Source organism: Salmo salar, chromosome 28 (genome assembly GCF_965601325.2).
Source record: "Salmo salar chromosome 28, fSalSal1, whole genome shotgun sequence".
Classification (NCBI taxonomy): Eukaryota; Metazoa; Chordata; class Actinopteri; order Salmoniformes; family Salmonidae; genus Salmo; species Salmo salar.
The window spans coordinates 2,416,819-2,435,180 of record NC_138318.1 but is presented as its reverse complement, the minus strand read 5'-3'; the positions used below and the strand labels follow the sequence as shown (position 1 = coordinate 2,435,180).

Below are 18,362 nucleotides of genomic sequence, written 5' to 3'. Positions count from 1 at the left end.
CTTTGCAATAATCTGAGCACTGCGCCCAGAAAAATACGCGTTGCGATACAGACTAGACGTCATGTTGGGGAGATCTAAAATCGAAAATACTATGTAAATAATCCATTACCTTTGATTCTCTTCATCAGATGTCACTTCCAGGTATCACAGGTCCATAACGAATGTAGTTTTGTTCAAAAAAGCTCATCATTTATGTCCAAAAATCTCCGTCTCGTTAGCACATGATCTAAGCCAGCCGGACTTCTCGTCATGAACGAGGGGAAAAAATAGATTTACGTTCGTTCAAACATGTCAAACGTTGTATAGCATAAATCATTAGGGCCTTTTTTAACCAGAACATGAATAATATTCAAGGTGGACGAATGCATACTCTTTTATAACGTATTGGAACGAGGGTACCCAACATGAACTCGCGCGCCAGGTGTCTAATGGGACATCATCGTTCCATGGCTCTTGTTCGGTCAGATCTCCCTCCAGAAGACTCAAAACACTTTGTAAAGGCTGGTGACATCTAGTGGAAGCAATAGGAAGTGCCAAAATATTCCTCAGCCCCTGTGTTTGTCAATGGGATAGGTTTAAAGGTAATACAACACATCAGGTATCCACTTCCTGTCAGAAAATGTCTCAGGGTTTTGCCTGCCAAATGAGTTCTGTTATACTCACAGACACCATTCAAACAGTTTTAGAAACTTTAGAGTGTTTTCTATCCATATATAATAAGTATATGCATATTCTAGTTACTGGGTAGGATTAGTAACCAGATTAAATCGGGTACATTTTTTTATCCAGACGTGCAAATGCTGCCCCCTAGCCCTAACAGGTTAACTCTTTTTCTACTTCGCACTTTCTTCTACTACAAATCTACCATTCCAGTGTTTTACTTGCTATATTGTATTTACTTTGCCACCATGGACTTTTTTTTGCCTTTACCTCTCTCACCTCATTTGCTCACATTGTACATAGACTTATTTTTCTACTGTATATTTGTTTTACTCCATGTGTAACTCTGTTGTATGTTGTCGAACTGCTTTGCTTTATCTTGGCCAGGTCGCAATTGTAAATGAGAACTTATTCTCAACTTGCCTACCTGGTTAAATAAAGGTGAAATAAAATTTTATTTTTTTTAAAAATCATACAGCAAATGCCAAATGCGTCCCTTATGTAGGTAAGCCTTTTCAATTAACATTTACTTGAGATTTTGGGGAAAGTATATCTGTCAACCCACAAGACGGTTATCACATCAACTGGCTACACACGGCGTGATAGACAGACGGGCAATATTGCTGGAAATGAATTGGCAGATAGTGTTAGGTTTGGCTTTTTAACCAGGGGTGGAATAATGTAAATGTTGCATTGATTGGTTAGTAGCTGGGAGCTTGCGGTGTCCGATACTTGTGAGATTTGTTTGACAGTTTTCAGTGGAGAACATGAAACATTTTTATTAACCTCTCTGGGCCAGTGGGACGTTTGCGTCCCACCCTAGTCAACAGCCAGTGGAATCGCGTGGCGCGAAATACAAATACCTCAAAAATGCTATAACTTCAATTTCTCAAACATATGAGTATTTTACACCATTTTAAAGACAAGACTCTCGTTAATCTAACCACATTGTCCGATTTCAAAAAGGCTTTACAGCGAAAGCAAAACATTATGTCAGGAGAGTACCCTGCCAAAAATAATCACACAGCCATTTTCAAACCAAGCATATATGTCACAAAAACCAAAACCACAGCTAAATGCAGCACTAACCTTTGATCTTCATCAGATGACACTCCTAGGACATTGTTATACAATACATGCATGTTTTGTTCAATCAAGTTCATATTTATATCAAAAACCAGCTTTTTACATTAGCATGTGATGTTCAGAACTAGCATACCCACCGAAAACTTCTGGTGAATTTACTAAATTACTCATGATAAACGTTGACAAAATACATAACAATTATTTTAAGAATTATAGATACAGAACTCCTTTATGCAAACCTTTGCTGTTCTTCGTCAGAATGCACTCCCAGGACTTCTACTTCAACAACAAATGTTGTTTTGGTTCCAAATAATCCATAGTTATATCCAAATACCTCCGTTTTTTTGTTTGTGCGTTCAGGTCACTAGCCGAAGGGTAACGCGAGAGCGCATTTCGTGACAAAAAATGTCAAAATATTCCATTACCGTACTTAGAAGCATGTCAAACGCTGTTTAAAATCAATTTTTATGTGATTTTTATCGTAAAATAGCGATAATATTCCAACCGGGCAACATTGTATTCATTCAAAGACAAAGAAAAAAATGGAGAAGTCTCGATGAACGTGCATCTCAGTCTCACTGTCCCCAGGCTGACCACTTACAAACTCTGCTGCTGTACTTTGCCCAGAGACAGCAGACACTCCATTCCACTTTCTGGCGGCTTTAGAGAGCCAATGGAAGCCTTAGAAAGTGTCACGTTACAGCACAGATGCTGTATTTTCAATAGAGATGCAACAGAAGGACGACAAATTGTCAGACAGGGCACTTCCTGCATGGAATCTTCTCAGGTTTTGGCCTGCCATATGAGTTATGTTATACACAGACTCCATTCAAACAGTTTTAGAAACTTTAGTGTTTTCTATCCAAATCTACTAATTATATGCATATTCTCGTTTCTGGGCAAGAGTAGTAACCAGTTTAAATCGGGTACGTTTTTTATCCGGCTGTGAAAATACTGCCCCCTAGCCCCAACAGGTTAACTTGAGAATTGTTTGGCGAGTTACTGGTAACTCACGATTGACCTGTTGGAGACCCCTGCCCTAGGCTACGTGAATAAAAAGAGACATGAGCCCAAAATAATAAACTTGCAGGATGAAGTAAGTTATAAGGCCTCTGATTTCATTTTGTCAGTTCTACTAGCTAATGTAAGAATTTCTTTCATTTACATAACATTTGAGGACGTCACTTAAGGGCATATGTATTTTAAATGTTTTTCACAATCTAACCACAGTTATTTTTTTTGTAATATACACATGGCGTACACGGTGCAATTAAATGCTTACTTGCATGTTAAACTCTCGACAATGCAGCAACAATACAAAATGTAAGTAGCTAAGTGAATAAAAAAAGAGTAATACAAATAAGGTCTAAATAATTTAATCAATGTAATAATGGGCAGTTTATTTTTATTTACAAATAGTTACGTGGCCTATATGGAAATAACAGACATCAGCCAAGCATGTTTAGCCCCCCCGCACCTCTCTGATTCAGAGGGGTTGGGTTAAATGCGGAAGACACATTTCAGTTGAATCCATTCAGTTGTACAACTGACTAGGTATTCCCCTTTTACTTTCCCCATTTTAAACAGGGTTAGTATCAAGTTGTAGTAAGGTTTAGCTTCAGTCCACAGGGGGGCACTGTGTCACTCAGAAGATATGTGCTTCAGTCGGAAACTTTTCTCTCTTTGGTCTCAGCTAGCCAGCCAGTAACTTCCGAAGTGGCTAGCCAGCCAAGCTAGCTACAGAAACGAAACCCATCAAATACACTCGCTGTAAATAAGCACTTAATCTAATATCATGACCTATATCAACGTCCTTAGCTTGCCCGTTCACTAAATGTACTGTTGAATAACTCTGTCAACCAATAGCTTAAGGATGCTGAGCGCTAATGCTAGTTTATTAGCATTAGCCAACCCTTATGCTAAGGGAGACTAGCTAGTTTGCTACCACCAACCCTGCACAAACCTGTGGCTAACTCTGCTGCTGCACTTAGTTTCTGGCTGTTCTGCCCTTTCCACCTCATTCACTGCTGCCTGCTCGTGCTCAACCTGCTCGCTTCTTTTGCCTCTCCTTCGAAAGATGTTCCGAATATCCATATTTGCTCTGTGATATACTACAGACTCTTGAGTCTGATGACATTGACATTTAACCAGTGCTGTGAGGGAGGGGTCAAGGGACGTGAGTGGTCCACTGCGTTGTGAAATCCTGACCAATCACAGCAGCTACTGAGTCATTCCAGGGGCTTCATGCAGTGCCTACTACTGGGTTTCCACTAGATGAGAGCCACAAAGTCAAAATCGATTTTTGGTCTTAATTCAAGGTCCGGCATAAGGTTAGCAGTGAGGTTAGGGTTAGGTTTTGTAGATAAATTGTAGAAATTTGTGTGGTTTAGCCATAATACTTTGGCTGTGTGAACTAGTGACTACCCTACTACTGCCTAGCACAGTATTGAATTGTTTATTTTTGTCATAAAAATGTGTAAGTAAACTTTTGTTTTAATACTGCGTAACGTGATATGTTATGAAAATGCCATATCAGACACATTTTTTTAAAATACATTTGTCCAAAAGGTTCAGGGGTGACGCCACTGTCCCAAAGGTCAAAGTTCTGTTGACCTGAACATTCCAAAAAGGTGTCGTCTGGATAGCTGTGAATCTTAACTTTGTAATGATTTAAAGGGTGTGCTTGAGCAGTAACTTGTTGTATACTGACATTGTTTGTCAAAGGGGATGGAGGGATGAAAGAAAGAGTGATAACGCAGAGAAAGCTCACATTGCTATCACACATTTTCCAACTCTTAAGGACACAGACCTTCAAGAAAATCCTTGAGACATCATCATCCCAAGTGAGCCCGATGGCCCAAATTCGGGAGTCTTACTCATGGACTAATAACCCTGCATATAATAGAGTATCAGTCATTTCAACTTTACGAAGTGTACCCCTTGATTTCTGTGTCCAGATGAAAAAAGATTGGTCATTTCCCAGATTTTTTTCCCCAGGCTGTGTTAGAGAGTGTCAAATATGGGATTTTGGGGGGGGGGGGGGTTGACTGGCGGCCCATTCACAACGTGGCTACTGTTCCGGATTTCCTGGAACCCGATTTGCCATTGCTAAAGATTCCTGCATATGTGCAGGATTTCTTTTACGTAGCTGCCCACTCCATTACCGCTTCCCCCTCCTTCCAGATTATTTTATGTAGCTGCTTTGCCTCTGCTTTTGTCTGGTGCAGCCTACAAACTTCGACATGCTGTACACAAAAGACATGATCAACATGTTCGAACAGCCACTATAGTGTTATTTAGATGAAACAGTAGTTGGTGTCTGTCCAGAATGACTGGGTTTATCACCACTTTAGGGCACCGCTATGGCGTGCCGATAGAGGGCGGCTTGAGAACGTTTAAAACAGTGGCATGACGTGATGGAGGAGAAACCTATGAAAAGCAAACATGTCTGTAACAGTAGGCTATTACAAGCATAAGCGCCATTTTGATTTAATTATATTTTTTCAGGTGAGTTAGGCTACATGCCGCACACAAGACATGAACGACATGTTCGTACAAAGTTTGTTGTCGTAACAGTATTGCAAACACAAGCATGTCACAAACAGGCAGTCAAGCAATTTCATGTTCTTCTTAGCTGCTGAGTTACAGTACATGCAGACAATTCCATTGCCCCAATGCAAAACTCAAGTGTGGAGTTACATGCAGCTACTTAAGCAGCATATTAAACAAGCAAGACGCAGACAGGGAATCTAATTAGCAATTTATTGTTGTTTTTTTCATCATTGCACACATTGGCTAAGCAGGAGGCAGACAGGCAGTCAGTCATGTTGTTTTTTCAGGAACTCTGGGCTAGTGGCCACGATATTGCAGCAACTATAAATATTAGCCAACATCTTAGAAAATGTGGATTGATTTTTGCCCCAATGCAACGTGTAGGGACTGCGTACGTCCTGCTTGTGCAACTGCAATGTCCATTACGACAGGTTTAAAAATAAAAAATAAAGGTTTTAAGTTCGTTCAAATCGCCGCATGGTTTTTATTTCAGCTGTTCAGAAATACCAGGCAGAGACTAGCTACATCATCGTGATTCAGAAGGGTGTCCGTAAAGAGAAACGTGAAAGGATGGGGAGTGTAAGCAGCAACTACTTAAACAATGTTTTGCGTAAAATTAACACATGCGCCAAATGTGATCCGGAGCCTTAACTTTGAGAAAGAGAGACCCAGAGGAGCGGGTGGAGGCGGAGCGGGGGAGAACTCAGTTTTCACAGCCAAACAAAAGTTATTTATGATGCAAGGTGATTTGTAGATCAGTCTGCCGCAATTTTGAAGAAGCCCATTGATTCATCAACTAAGTATTGTTGTTTCACCTCCTGTCTGTGTGCAGAAACCCAACCTGATCCTCAATGTGGACGGCTTCATCGGTGTGGCCTTTGTGGACCTACTTAGGATGTGCGGTGGATTCACACGGTAAGAGGACGTTTCTCTCTTATATCTTGCATGGGGCCAAATCTTTACTAAAGGAATGTGTGCAAACCGTGAACTTAGGCACAAATCATGCATTCATTGATGTCAATTTGAGATTGCTGTTAAAATTCGAGCTACTCAAAATTGGACTCTTCCCTGAGTGTTAATCACTTGTAGAAAAGCAAACTGTTTTAAGTCAGGTGTGTAGGTCTAATGGAGGTTTGTCCTATCATACACATAGAGAGATATTAAGTGGCTGTGTACTAATATGCACATTATATTTTCACAACACGTTTCAGAGAAGACTGTAATAGTTGCTGTCTGGTAAGTGTATGTGTTCTGCGTTACAGAGATGAAGCGGACGAGTTTGTGGAGATTGGTGCACTGAACGGGATCTTTGTGCTGGGCAGGAGTATGGGCTTCATCGGTGAGTCCCATTGGCTTATATCGGTGTCTCTCAACATTAAACCCACCTCATATAAAATCTGGTTCGAATACACACGTTTTTTTATATTCTTGTGGTACGCTTGGTTTAGCTCTCCTGGCAAGCAGCATGTGGGCTTTTTAGGCCATTACATTACAGGCCAAATTCAGCACACCAAGTATTTCAAATGTTTGGAAAAATGAATTCAACCCAGGTCTGCAGTATATGCTGAATTTCACTCATCAGTTTAACACTAATTTGAATGTCCAGTTAACTGAAAAACACTGAGGATCACCTACACTGTAACAAATTGGTGTACATTTAGTTAGCTACTGTAATTCTATTTTCCAGTAAAGTACTATATTACCTGTTTGGCTGTATACTTACAAAAGCATACTGTGAATTATGGTGCATTGTGAGAAAATGCTGTGGGCGGGGAAATCATCTCTGGCTCATGAACGCATTTTGAGGCATCCCTTGTAAGAGGATTTATTTGTTGCACATGTTAGTGAGAAGGCTGTACCCCACAAAATACAGTACCATACTGTATTTTTGCGTTCCAAAAACCTTGTCCTGTAAATCTACAGTAAGTTACTGGCTACTGTGCTGACAGTAATGCACTGTAAATTTTAGAAATACAGCATTTTGCTCTAGTCAGGTGTTACAGTAATATGCTGTACATTTGTGTTTTAGTTAAGGTCCTGTAAATCTACAATAAGTTATTGACTTTGCTGTCAGTATTTTACTGTAGAAATTAGAGGTCAACCGATTAATTAGGGCCGATTTCAAGTTTTCATAACAATCGGCAATCGGTATTTTTGGCCACCGATTTGCCTATTTTTTTTATTTTTTTTTATTTTTTTAACCTTTATTTAACTAGGCAAGTCAGTTAAAGAACACATTCTTATTTTCAATGACAGCCTAGGAACGGTGGGTTAACTGCCTTGTTCAGGGGCAGAACGACAGATTTTTACCTTGTCAGCTTGGGGATGCAACCTTACGTTAACTAGCCCAACGCTCTAACCACCTACTTTACGTTGCCAAGGTAAGTTGCTAGCTAGCATTAAACTTGTAAAAAAAACAATGAATCAATCATAAACACTAGTTAACTACACATGGTTGATGATATTACTAGTTTATCTAGCCTGTCCTGCTTTGCATATAATCGATGTGGTGCACATTTGCGAAAAAGTACTGTCTTTGCTCCGACGTGTACCTAACCATTAACATCAATGTCTTTCTTAAAATCAATACACAAGTATATATTTTTAAACCTGCATATTTAGTTAATATTGCCTTTAACATGAATTTCTTTTAACTAGGGAAAATGTGTCACTTCTCTTGCAAACAGAGTAAGGGTATATGCAGCAGTTTGGGCCGCCTGGCTTGTTGCGAACTGTGAAGACTATTTTTTCCTAACAAAGACAGCAGACTTCGCCAAACGGGGATGATTTAACAAAAGCGCATTTGCGAAAAAAAGCACAATCGTTGCACGACTGTACCTAACCATAAACATCAATGCCTTTCTTAAAATCAATACACAGAAGTATGTATTTTTAAACCTGCATATTTAGCTAAAAGAAATCCAGGTTAGCAGGCAATATTAACCAGGTGAAATTGTGTCAGTTCTCTTGCGTTCGTTGCACGCAGAATCAAGGTATACAGAATTTGGCTCGTTGCGAACTAATTTGCCAGAATTTTACGGAACTATGAAATAACATTGTAGGTTGTGCGATGTAACAGGAATATTTACACTTATGGATGCCACCCGTTAGATAAAATACGGAACGGTTCCGTATGTCACTGAAAGAATAATGTTTTCGAGATGATGGGTTCCGGATTTGACCATATTAATGACCTAAGGTTTATTATATTATAGTTAAGTCTATGATTTGATATTTGATAGAGCAGTCTGACTGAGCGGTGGTAGGCAGCAGCAGGCTCGTAATAGTCAAAGGTATATGGTTTAGAGAGAAATAGTCGACGCTTCATAATTCCTGTAATAACTTCCGGCTGAACTTGAAAGGAGTTCCTTCGTTATTTTACCGTTCATGTCTTCCATAGAGAATGTCTTCATCTACTTCAAATAAGGTCTGTGTTTTGTGCTTAAACCGCCTCGGCGTTTTCATACCCGTGTAAATCTCACTAGGTAACGTTTGTCAACATATTTTCATAAATCCACTCTACAAATTTTTTTATCTTCGCTTATATTGATCAGAGTTATATCCTATGGATATCTGCACAGTTATAAAATTGGCAAGGTGGTGTAAGCCTAAACCAAACACAGACCTTATTTTAAGTTAATCTAAAAATATCCTATGGAATAAATGAAGGAACCGCTTTTCAGATTTTGCTAGAAGGTGTCATGGGAATTATGACTCGCACTTTGGTAGTCAATTCTTACCATGCCCATTATTAAAATAGGATTTCCTGCATATAGAAATTACAGTTTTTGCTTTCAGCATTCATCACAGGTAACTTAAACTCTATTTTTATTATTCAAACAGTTGAGAGTATTTGTCTCCTAAGCAGACTCTTCAGTATCGTTGTCACTTCATAGCTGTGTGTGTGTGTGTGTATATATATATATATATATATATATATATATATATATATATATATATATATATATATATATATATATATATATATATATATATACATATATACATATTTAAAAAAGCATAATAATAATCAGCCAATTAATCGGTATCGGCCTTTTGGTCCTCCAATAATCGGTATCGGCGTTGAAAAATCATAATCGGTCGACCTCTAGTAGAAATTACAGGATTATTTTTACAGTGTACTGGATTGATGAATTAATGGGTCTGTCCAGCATGGCGGTGCATAGGGAAAGGTCTATATTTGCATTTTGGTCATTTAGCAGACACTCTTATCCAAAGCGACTTAGAGTCAGTGCATTCAACTTAAGGTAGCTAGGTAAGGCAACCAAATCAAATTTTATTGGTCACATACACATGGTTACCCGATGTTAATGCGAGTGTAGCGACATGATTGTGCTTCTTTTTCCGACAATGCAGTAATGTCTAACATTCACAACAACTACCTTGTAAACATGAATAAAGTGGTGTTATTTAAAGTGACTAGTGATACCTTTATTAAGTCCATATATTAAAGTGGCCAGAGATTTGAGTTTGTATGTTGGCAGCAGCCTCTATGTTAGTGATGGCTGTTTAACAGTCTGATGGCCTTGAGATAGAAGCTGTTTTTCAGTCTCTCGGTCCCAGCTTTGATGCACCTGTACTGACCTTCTGGATGATAGCGGGGTGAAAAGGCAGTGGCTCGGGTGGTTGTTGTCCTTGACCTTTTTGGCCTTCCTGTGACATCGGGTGGTGTAGGTGTCATGGAGGGCAGGTAGTTTGCCCCCGGTGATCTGTTGTGCAGACCCCACTACCCTCTGGAGAGCCTTGCGGTTGAGGGTGGTGCAGTTATTATACCTTAATTTCAACAAGGAACACAGACTGAGACCAAGGTCTCTTTTACAGTTGGGCCCTGCGTATAGTTGCCGTACCAGGCAGTGATACCACCCGACAGGATGCTCTCGATTGTGCATCTGTAAAAGTTTGTGTTTTTAGGTGACAAGACATTTCTTCAGCCTCATGAGGTTGAAGAGGCGCTGTTGCGCCTTCTTCACCACGTTGTCTGTGTGGGTGGACTATTTCAGTTTGTCCGTGATGTGTACGACGAGGAACTTTAAAACTTTCCACATTTTCCACTACTGTTCCGTCGATGTGGATGGGGGGGTGCTCCCTCTGCTGTTTCCTGAAGTCCACGATCATCTCCTTTGTTTTGTTGACATTGAGTGAGAGGTTATTTTCCGGACACCACACTCGGAGGGCCCTCCCCACCTCCCTGTAGGCCGTCTCATCGTTGTTGGTAATCAAGCCTACCACTGTAGTGTCTGCAAACTTGATGATTTGAGTTGGAAGCGTGCATGGCCACGCAGTTATGGGTGAACAGGGAGTACAGGAGAGGGCTAAGAATGTACCTGTGTGGGCTCCCAGTGTTGAGGAGCAGCGGGGTGGAGATGTTGTTTCCTACCTTCACCATGTGGGGGCAGCCCGTCAGGAAGTCCAGGACCCAGTTGCGCAGGACGCGGTCGAGACTCAGGGTCTCGAGTTTAATGACAAGTTTGGAAGGTACTATGGTGTTAACCTGTTTAGGATAGGGGGCAGTATTTTCACTGCCGGATAAAAAAACGTACCCGATTTAATCTGGTTATTACTCCTGCCCAGAAACTAGAATATGCATATAATTGTTTGATTTGGATAGAAAACACCCTAAAGTTTCTAAAACTGTTTGAATGGTGTCTGAGTATAACAGAAGTCATATGGCAGGCCAAAACCTGAGAAGATTCTAAACAGGAAGTGCCCTCTCTGACCATTTTCTTGGCCTTCTATAGCCTCTTTATCGAAAACAGAGGATCTCTGCTGTAACGTGACATTTTCTAACCTGTTGGGGATAGGGGGCAGTATTTGCACGGCTGGATAAAAAACATACCCGATTTAAGCTGGTTACTACTCCTGCCCAGAAACTAGAATATGCATATAATTATTAGCTTTGGATAGAAAATACCCTAACGTTTCTAAAACTGTTTGAATGGTGTCTGTGAGTATAACAGAACTCATATGGCAGGCAAAAACCTGAGAAGATTCCAAACAGGAAGTACCCTCTCTGACCATTCCTTGGGCTTCTTGCCTCTGTATATTGAACATTTAGGATCTTTGCTGTAACGTGACACTTCCTACGGCTCCCATAGGCTCTCAGAACCCGGGAAAAAACTGAATGATGTAATTCCAGCCCCAGGCTGAAACACATTAGCGCTTTTGGCAAGTGCTCTATCAGAGGGCCATCAGACTGAGGCTCGTGCATGAGGGGATCCCATACTTTTACTTTCGCTCTCTTTGTACTAAAAAAAAACGATTTCCCGGTTGGAATATTATCGCTTTTTTTACGAGAAAAAATGCATTAAAATTGATTTTAAACAGCGGTTGACATGCTTCGAAGTACGGTAATGGAATATTTAGAATTTTTTTGTCACGAAATGCGTCGTGCTCGTCAGCCTTATTTACCATTTCGGATAGTGTCTTGAACGCACGAACAAAACGCCGCTATTTGGATATAACAATGGATTATTTGGGACCAAACCAACATTTGTTATTGAAGTAGAAGTCCTGGGAGTGCATTCTGACGAAGAACAGCAAAGGTAATAACATTTATCTTATAGTAAATCTGACTTTGGTGAGTGCTAAACTTGCTGGCTGTCTAAATCGCTAGCCCTGTGATGCCGGGCTATCTACTTAGAATATTGCAAAATGTGCTTTCACCGAAAAGCTATTTTAAAATCGGACATAGCGAGTGCATATAGGAGTTCTGTATCTATAATTCTTAAAATAATTGTTATGTTTTTTGTGAACGTTTATCGTGAGTAATTTAGTAAATTCACCGGAAGTGTTCGGTGGGAATGCTAGTCACCTGCTAATGTAAAAAGCTGGTTTTTGATATAAATATGAACTTGATTGAACAGACATGCATGTATTGTATAACATAATGTCCTAAGATTGTCATCTGATGAAGATCATCAAAGATTAGTGCTGCATTTAGCTGTGGTTTGGGTTTATGTGACATTATATGCTAGCTTGAAAAATGGGTGTCTGATTATTTCTGGCTGGGTACTCTGCTGACATAATCTAATGTTTTGCTATCGTTGTAAAGCCTTTTTGAAATCGGACAGTGTGGTTAGATTAACGAGAGTCTTGTCTTTAAAATGGTGTAAAATAGTCATATGTTTGAGAAATTGAAGTAATAGCATTTCTAAGGTATTTGAATAACGCGCCACGGGATTCAACTGGCTGTTGAGTAGGTGGGACGCAAGCCTCCCACCTAGCCCAGAGAGGCTAAGGCTCCCATAGGCTCTCAGAAGGCGCCAGAACGGGGAATGATGACTCTGCAGTCCCTGGCTGAAAAACAGTAGCGCATTTGGATAGTGGTCGATCTGAGAACAATGTAACGGGCGCGCGCATGCACGTGAAGAGTCCATTTTACATTTTCAGTCTTTGAACGAAAATGACATGTCCCGGTCGGAATATTATCGCTATTTTACGAGAAAAATCGCATAAAAATTGATTTTAAACAGCGTTTGAAGTACGGTAATGGAAAATGTTGAAATTCTTTGTCACGATATGCGCCGGCGCGTCACCCTTTGGATAGTGTCTTGAACGCAAGAACAAAACACCACTATTTGGATATAACTATGGATTATTTGGAACAAAAACAACATTGGTGTGGAAGTAGAAGTCCTGGGAGTGCATTCTGACGAAGAACAGCAAAGGTAATCCAATTTTTCATATAGTAAATCTGAGTTTGGTGAGCCCCAAACTTGGTGGGTGTCAAAATAGCTAGCCTGTGATGGCCGGGCTATCTACTCAGAATATTGCAAAATGTGCTTTCACCGAAAAGCTATTTTAAAATCTGACACCGCGATTGCATAAAGGAGTTCTGTATGTATAATTCTTACAATAATTGTTATGTTTTTTGTGAACGTTTATCGTGAGTAATTTAGTAAATTCACCGGAAGTGTTCGGTGGGTATGCTAGTTCTGAACGTCACATGCTAATGTAAAAAGCAGGTTTTTGATATAAATATGAACTTGATTGAACAAAACATGCATGTATTGTATAACATAATGTCCTAGGAGTGTCATCACAGCATTTAGCTGTGGTTTTGGTTTTTGTGACATTATATGCTAGCTTGAAAAATGGGTGTGTGATTATTTCTGGCTGGGTACTCTCCTGACATAATCTAATGTTTTGCTTTCGTTGTAAAGCCTTTTTTAAATCTGACAATGTGGTTAGATAAAGGAGAGTCTTGTCTTTAAAATGGTGTAAAATAGTCATGTTTGAAAAATTGACGTTTTTGGGTTTTTGAGGAATTTGTAATTCGCGCCACGCCCTATCATTGGATATTGGAGCGGTGTTCCGCTAGCGGAACATCTAGATGTAAGAGGTTAAATGCTGAGTTGTAGTCAATGAACAGCATTCTTACATAGGTATTCCTCTTGTCCAGATGGAATTGTGCAGTGTGATAGTGAGTGCATCGTCTGTGGACCTATTGGGGCGGTAAGCAAATTGGAGTGGGTCTAGGGTATCAGGTAGGGTGGAGGTGATATGATCCTTGACTAGTCTCTCAAAGCACTTCATGATGACAGAAGTGAATGCAACGGGGCAATAGTCATTTAGTTCAGTTACCTTAGCTTTCTTGGGAACAGGAACAATGGTGGCAATCTTGAAGCATGTGGGGACAGCAGACTGGGATAGGGAAAGATTGAATATGTTCGTAAATGATCACCAGCCAGATGGTCTGCGCATGCTCTGAAGACGCGGCTAGGGATGCCGTCTGGGCCGGCAGCCTTGCGAGGGTTAACACGTTTAAATGTTTTACTCACATTGGCCATGGAGAAGGAGAGCCCACAGGCTTTGGTAGTGGGCCGTGTCAGTGGCACTGTATTGTCCTCAAAGCGAGCAAAGAAGTTGTTCAATTTGTCTGGGACGTTGGTGTCCGCAACAGGGCTGGTTTTCTTTTTGTAATCTGTGATTGACTGTAGACCCTGCCAAACTTGTTTTGTGTTTGAGCCGTTGAATTGCGACTCTACTTTTTCTCTACTGACGCTTTGCTTGTTTGATTGCCTTGTGGAGGGAATAGCTGCACTGTTTGTATTCGGTCATGTTTCCAGTCGCCTTTCCATGATTAAAAGCGGTGATTCGCTCTTTCAGTTTTGCGCGAATGCTGCCATCAATCCACGGTTTCTGGTTAGGAAAGGTTTTAACCTCTTGCATCTAGACGATTTCGCTAGCGGAACTTCTCGCCAAATATCCAATGGAAGAACGTGGCGCGAAATACAAATACCTCAAAAATGCAATTTCAATTTTTCAACCATACGACTATTTTACACCATTTGAAAGATAAGACTCTCGTTAATCCAACCACGTTGTCCGATTTCAAAAAGGCTTTACAGCGAAAGCAAAACATTAGATTATGTTAGGAGAGTACACAGCCAAAAATAATCACACAGCCATTTTCAAAGCAAGCATATATGTCACAAAAACACAAAACACAGCTAAATGCAGCACTAACCTTTGATCTTCATCAGATGACACTCCTAGGACATTGTTATACAATACATGCATGTTTTGTTCAATCAAGTTCATATTTATATCAAAAAACAGCTTTTTACATTAGCATGTGATGTTCAGAACTAGCATTCCCACCCAAAACTTCTGGTGAATTTACTAAATTATTCATGATAAACGTTGACAAAATACATAAATTATTTTAAGAATTATAGATACAGAACTCCTTTATGCAATCGCTATGTCAGATTTTAAAATAGCTTTTCGGCGAAAGCACATTTTGCAATATTCTGAGTACATAGCTCAGCCATCACGGCTAGCTAATTTGACACCCGCCAAGTTCGGGGCTCACTAAACTCAGAATTAGTTTTAGAAAAATGTGATTACCTTTGCTGTTCTTCGTCAGAATGCACTCCCAGGACTGCTACTTCCACAACAAATGATGTTTTTGTTCGAAATAATCCACAGTTATGTACAAATACCCCCGTTTTGTTCGAGCGTTCAGGTCACTGTCCCAAAGGGTAACGCGTGAGCACATTTCGAGACAAAAAAATTCAAAATGTTCCTTTCAAAATGTTCCGGTTTCTGAAGGCTTTAGAGAGCCAATGGAAGCCTTAGAAAGTGTCACGTAACAGCTCAGATACTGTAGTTTCGATAGACAAGCAACAGAAGGACTACAAATTCGCAGAAAGGCCACTTCCTGCTTGGAATCTTCTCAGGTTTTTGCCTGCCATATGAGTTCTGTTATACTCACAGACACCATTCAAACAGTTTTAGAAACTTCAGAGTGTTTTCTATCCAAAGCTACTAATAATATGCATATTCTCGTTTCTGGGCAAGAGTAGTAACCAGTTTAAATCGGGTACGTTTTTTTTATCCGGCCGTGAAAATACTGCCCCCTATCCCAGACAGGTTAATAGTCACAGTGGGTACGACATCTCCGATGCACTTGCTAATAAACTTGCTCACCGAGTCGACGTATATACATCAATGTTATTGTCTGAGGCTATCCGGAACTTATCCCAGTCCACGTGATCAAAGCAATCTTGAAGTGTGGAATCTGATTGGTCAGACCAGCATTGGATAGACCTGAGCACGGGCGTTTCCTGTTTTAGTTTCTGTCAAAAGGCTGGGAATAACAAAATGGAGTTGTGGTCAGATTTGCCGAAGGCAGGGCGGGGAAGGGCTTTGTATGCATCGCGGAAGTTAGTGTAGCAATGATCCAGAATGCTACCAGCTCATGTCGCGCATTCGATATGCTGATAGAATTTAGGAAGTCTTGTTCTCACGTTAGCTTTGTTAAAATCTCCAGTTTAAATAGAGTCCAGTGACGTTCTTTCAGGGCCGACGAGGTATCTGCTTGGAGGGATATATGCGACTGACTATAATCAAAGCGAATTCTCTTGGAAGATAATGCGGTCGGCATTTGATTGTAAGGAATTCTAGGTCACGTGAACAAAATTACTTAAGTTCCTATATGTTGTAGTGATTACACCATGAGTCGTTAATCATAAGGCATACACCCCCGCCCTTCACTATGTCACACTTATACTAAGTTATAAGGTGTAGTTAAATAAGGTCTAGTTAATCAATCACTTTCTCTTCTTCCCATCCTAGGTCATTACCTGGACCAGAAGAGGCTAAAACAGGGCCTGTACCGCCACCCATGGGACGACATCTCCTATGTACTTCCTGAACACATGTCAATGTAACTGATGACAGCAAGTCGGCACCTCTTGATGTCAACACTCGGATATGACGGGCAGCGTTTTCACCTTCTCATCACTACAACAACCGCTGCCTTTGGGCAGGGTGAATCCAGAGGTGGGGAAAAGGGTGGAGAAAAAGGTGGAGGGACATGGGGGAAGAAGGGAGCGTTAGTTTTATTTGTAGGTCACTGAAAAAAAGGGGAATCATTTAATGTTATGAGTTCAAGATATAAGTTATTCAATCGTTAACAAAAAAAGGAGCTGAACCAATGCAAGCTGCAGCTGTGGTCACTCTAGGTTGATTAGGATATGAATGACCCTATGGGGGTTTTCCCAGTCACCGGTACACAAATGGGATAGTGGCGCACACTTATTTTTGACCATGCCACCTGGTTGGTTGAGTGATTGGTTCATCGCCTACTCACTTATAATTTATGTTCATATCTCTTACTAAACTCGCAAACGATTAACAGTTGGTTGAGGTGTATAATATGGCTTTCCCTGCTTTAGGCCTCTAGGCTGTGTGCTGTTGAAAGTAAGCATGCTTTCTGGGTGACTTGGTAATGCACATAACATGAACACTAGCTTGCCTATGGAGAAGTAGTCTTAGTCGGTAAACAGGCATCCCTCAATGGAGTGTAAAAGCCTTGAACGATCCACTGTCAAGTACATTACAAAACCAAAGTATTGTTTGAGTAATATTGTATTAGATTTTATTTACACATTTAGTCTAGTTTCTGACCTTAATCCCCTTCCAAAGTTGTGTAGCCTATTATGGTGTGTACACTGTGGCTGTTCATGATAAGGGGGCACGGTTTAACTAGCTGAATGTTAGTGTCTATTTACCACTGCGTTTTTGGTATTTTTTTGTTGTTGGTATTTGGTATTTTGTTAGGATCCCCATTATCTGTTGCAAAAGCAGCAGCTACTCTTCCTGATGTCCTTTTTCATCCCCTCAAGTCATTGGACGAAACGATCATGTTAACTAATATTTTCATCCATTTAGATTTCAAGAAATTACAAATGATACAAGGGTGGTGTTTGTTAAAAATTAGTTATTTTAAAATGTTTCAAAATAAAGGAAAAGGGAATAACCCCTGTAAAAGTAGTCTTAAATGCATCTTTTGTGAGGGACCATGAAGGCAGTGTATTTTATCTGGGAAAATAGTGTCTGATTTGCACGTATGACTAGACTACTGCTACCAAGGACCTGACCTGTGTGGTGCCATTTTTCTTTATGACCTCAATGTTCTGTGACAGGCATGTTTGTTCTCTTTGTTTTACTCCGTTTTATTTAAATGTGAATTAAATATGCTTCTTAGTTTATTAAATATGCCCTGAATTGTTATATTGTAGTTTAATAAAACCAAGAATGTAACTTTTCATTGTGGCTATTTATTATCACTAAGTGATGCATGTAGCAGCTGTCAGTGTTCTCTTTTTTTTTTTTCCAAAGGTGCTGGTCGACACAAGAAATAGGTGTGAAGGATATAGTATCATCCAAATATATCCTCAAATAGTATATAGTTTAACTGAGCATATACAGACTGGGGAGAAATTATTTTGTGTGGGAATATACAGTGGCAAGAAAGTATGTGAACCCTTTGGAATACCTGTATTTCTGCATAAATTGGTCATAAAATTTGATCTGGTCTTCATCTAAGTCACAACAATAGACAAACAGTCTGCTTAAACTAAAAACACAAACAATTATACGTTTTCATGTCTTTATTGAACACACCATGTAAACATTCAGTGTCGAGTGGAAAAAGTATGTGAACCCTTGGATTTAATAACTGGTTGACCATCCTTTGGCAGCAATAACCTCAACCAAATGTTTTCTGTAGTTGCGGATCAGACCTTCACAAC

The 18,362-nt window shown here is 40.1% G+C and overlaps 1 protein-coding gene across 4 annotated transcripts in view; it reads left to right on the top strand.

The window, feature by feature from the left end:
* LOC106589258 (ATP-citrate synthase) overlaps positions 1 to 17,876 on the top strand; it is a 127,298-nt gene extending 109,422 nt beyond the window's left edge. For all 4 annotated transcript variants that reach the window (XR_006762624.2, XM_014178975.3, XM_014178973.3 and 1 more), the window contains 3 exons: positions 6,131 to 6,213; positions 6,561 to 6,637; positions 16,402 to 17,876. Coding sequence is in view for 3 of the 4 variants with exons in the window: in XM_014178975.3 (XP_014034450.1) it covers positions 6,131 to 6,213; positions 6,561 to 6,637; positions 16,402 to 16,496 (255 nt within the window). In the remaining variant the exon portion in view is untranslated. The remainder of the gene's footprint in view (positions 1 to 6,130; positions 6,214 to 6,560; positions 6,638 to 16,401) is intronic.
* Positions 17,877 to 18,362: the final 486 nt, after the last annotated feature.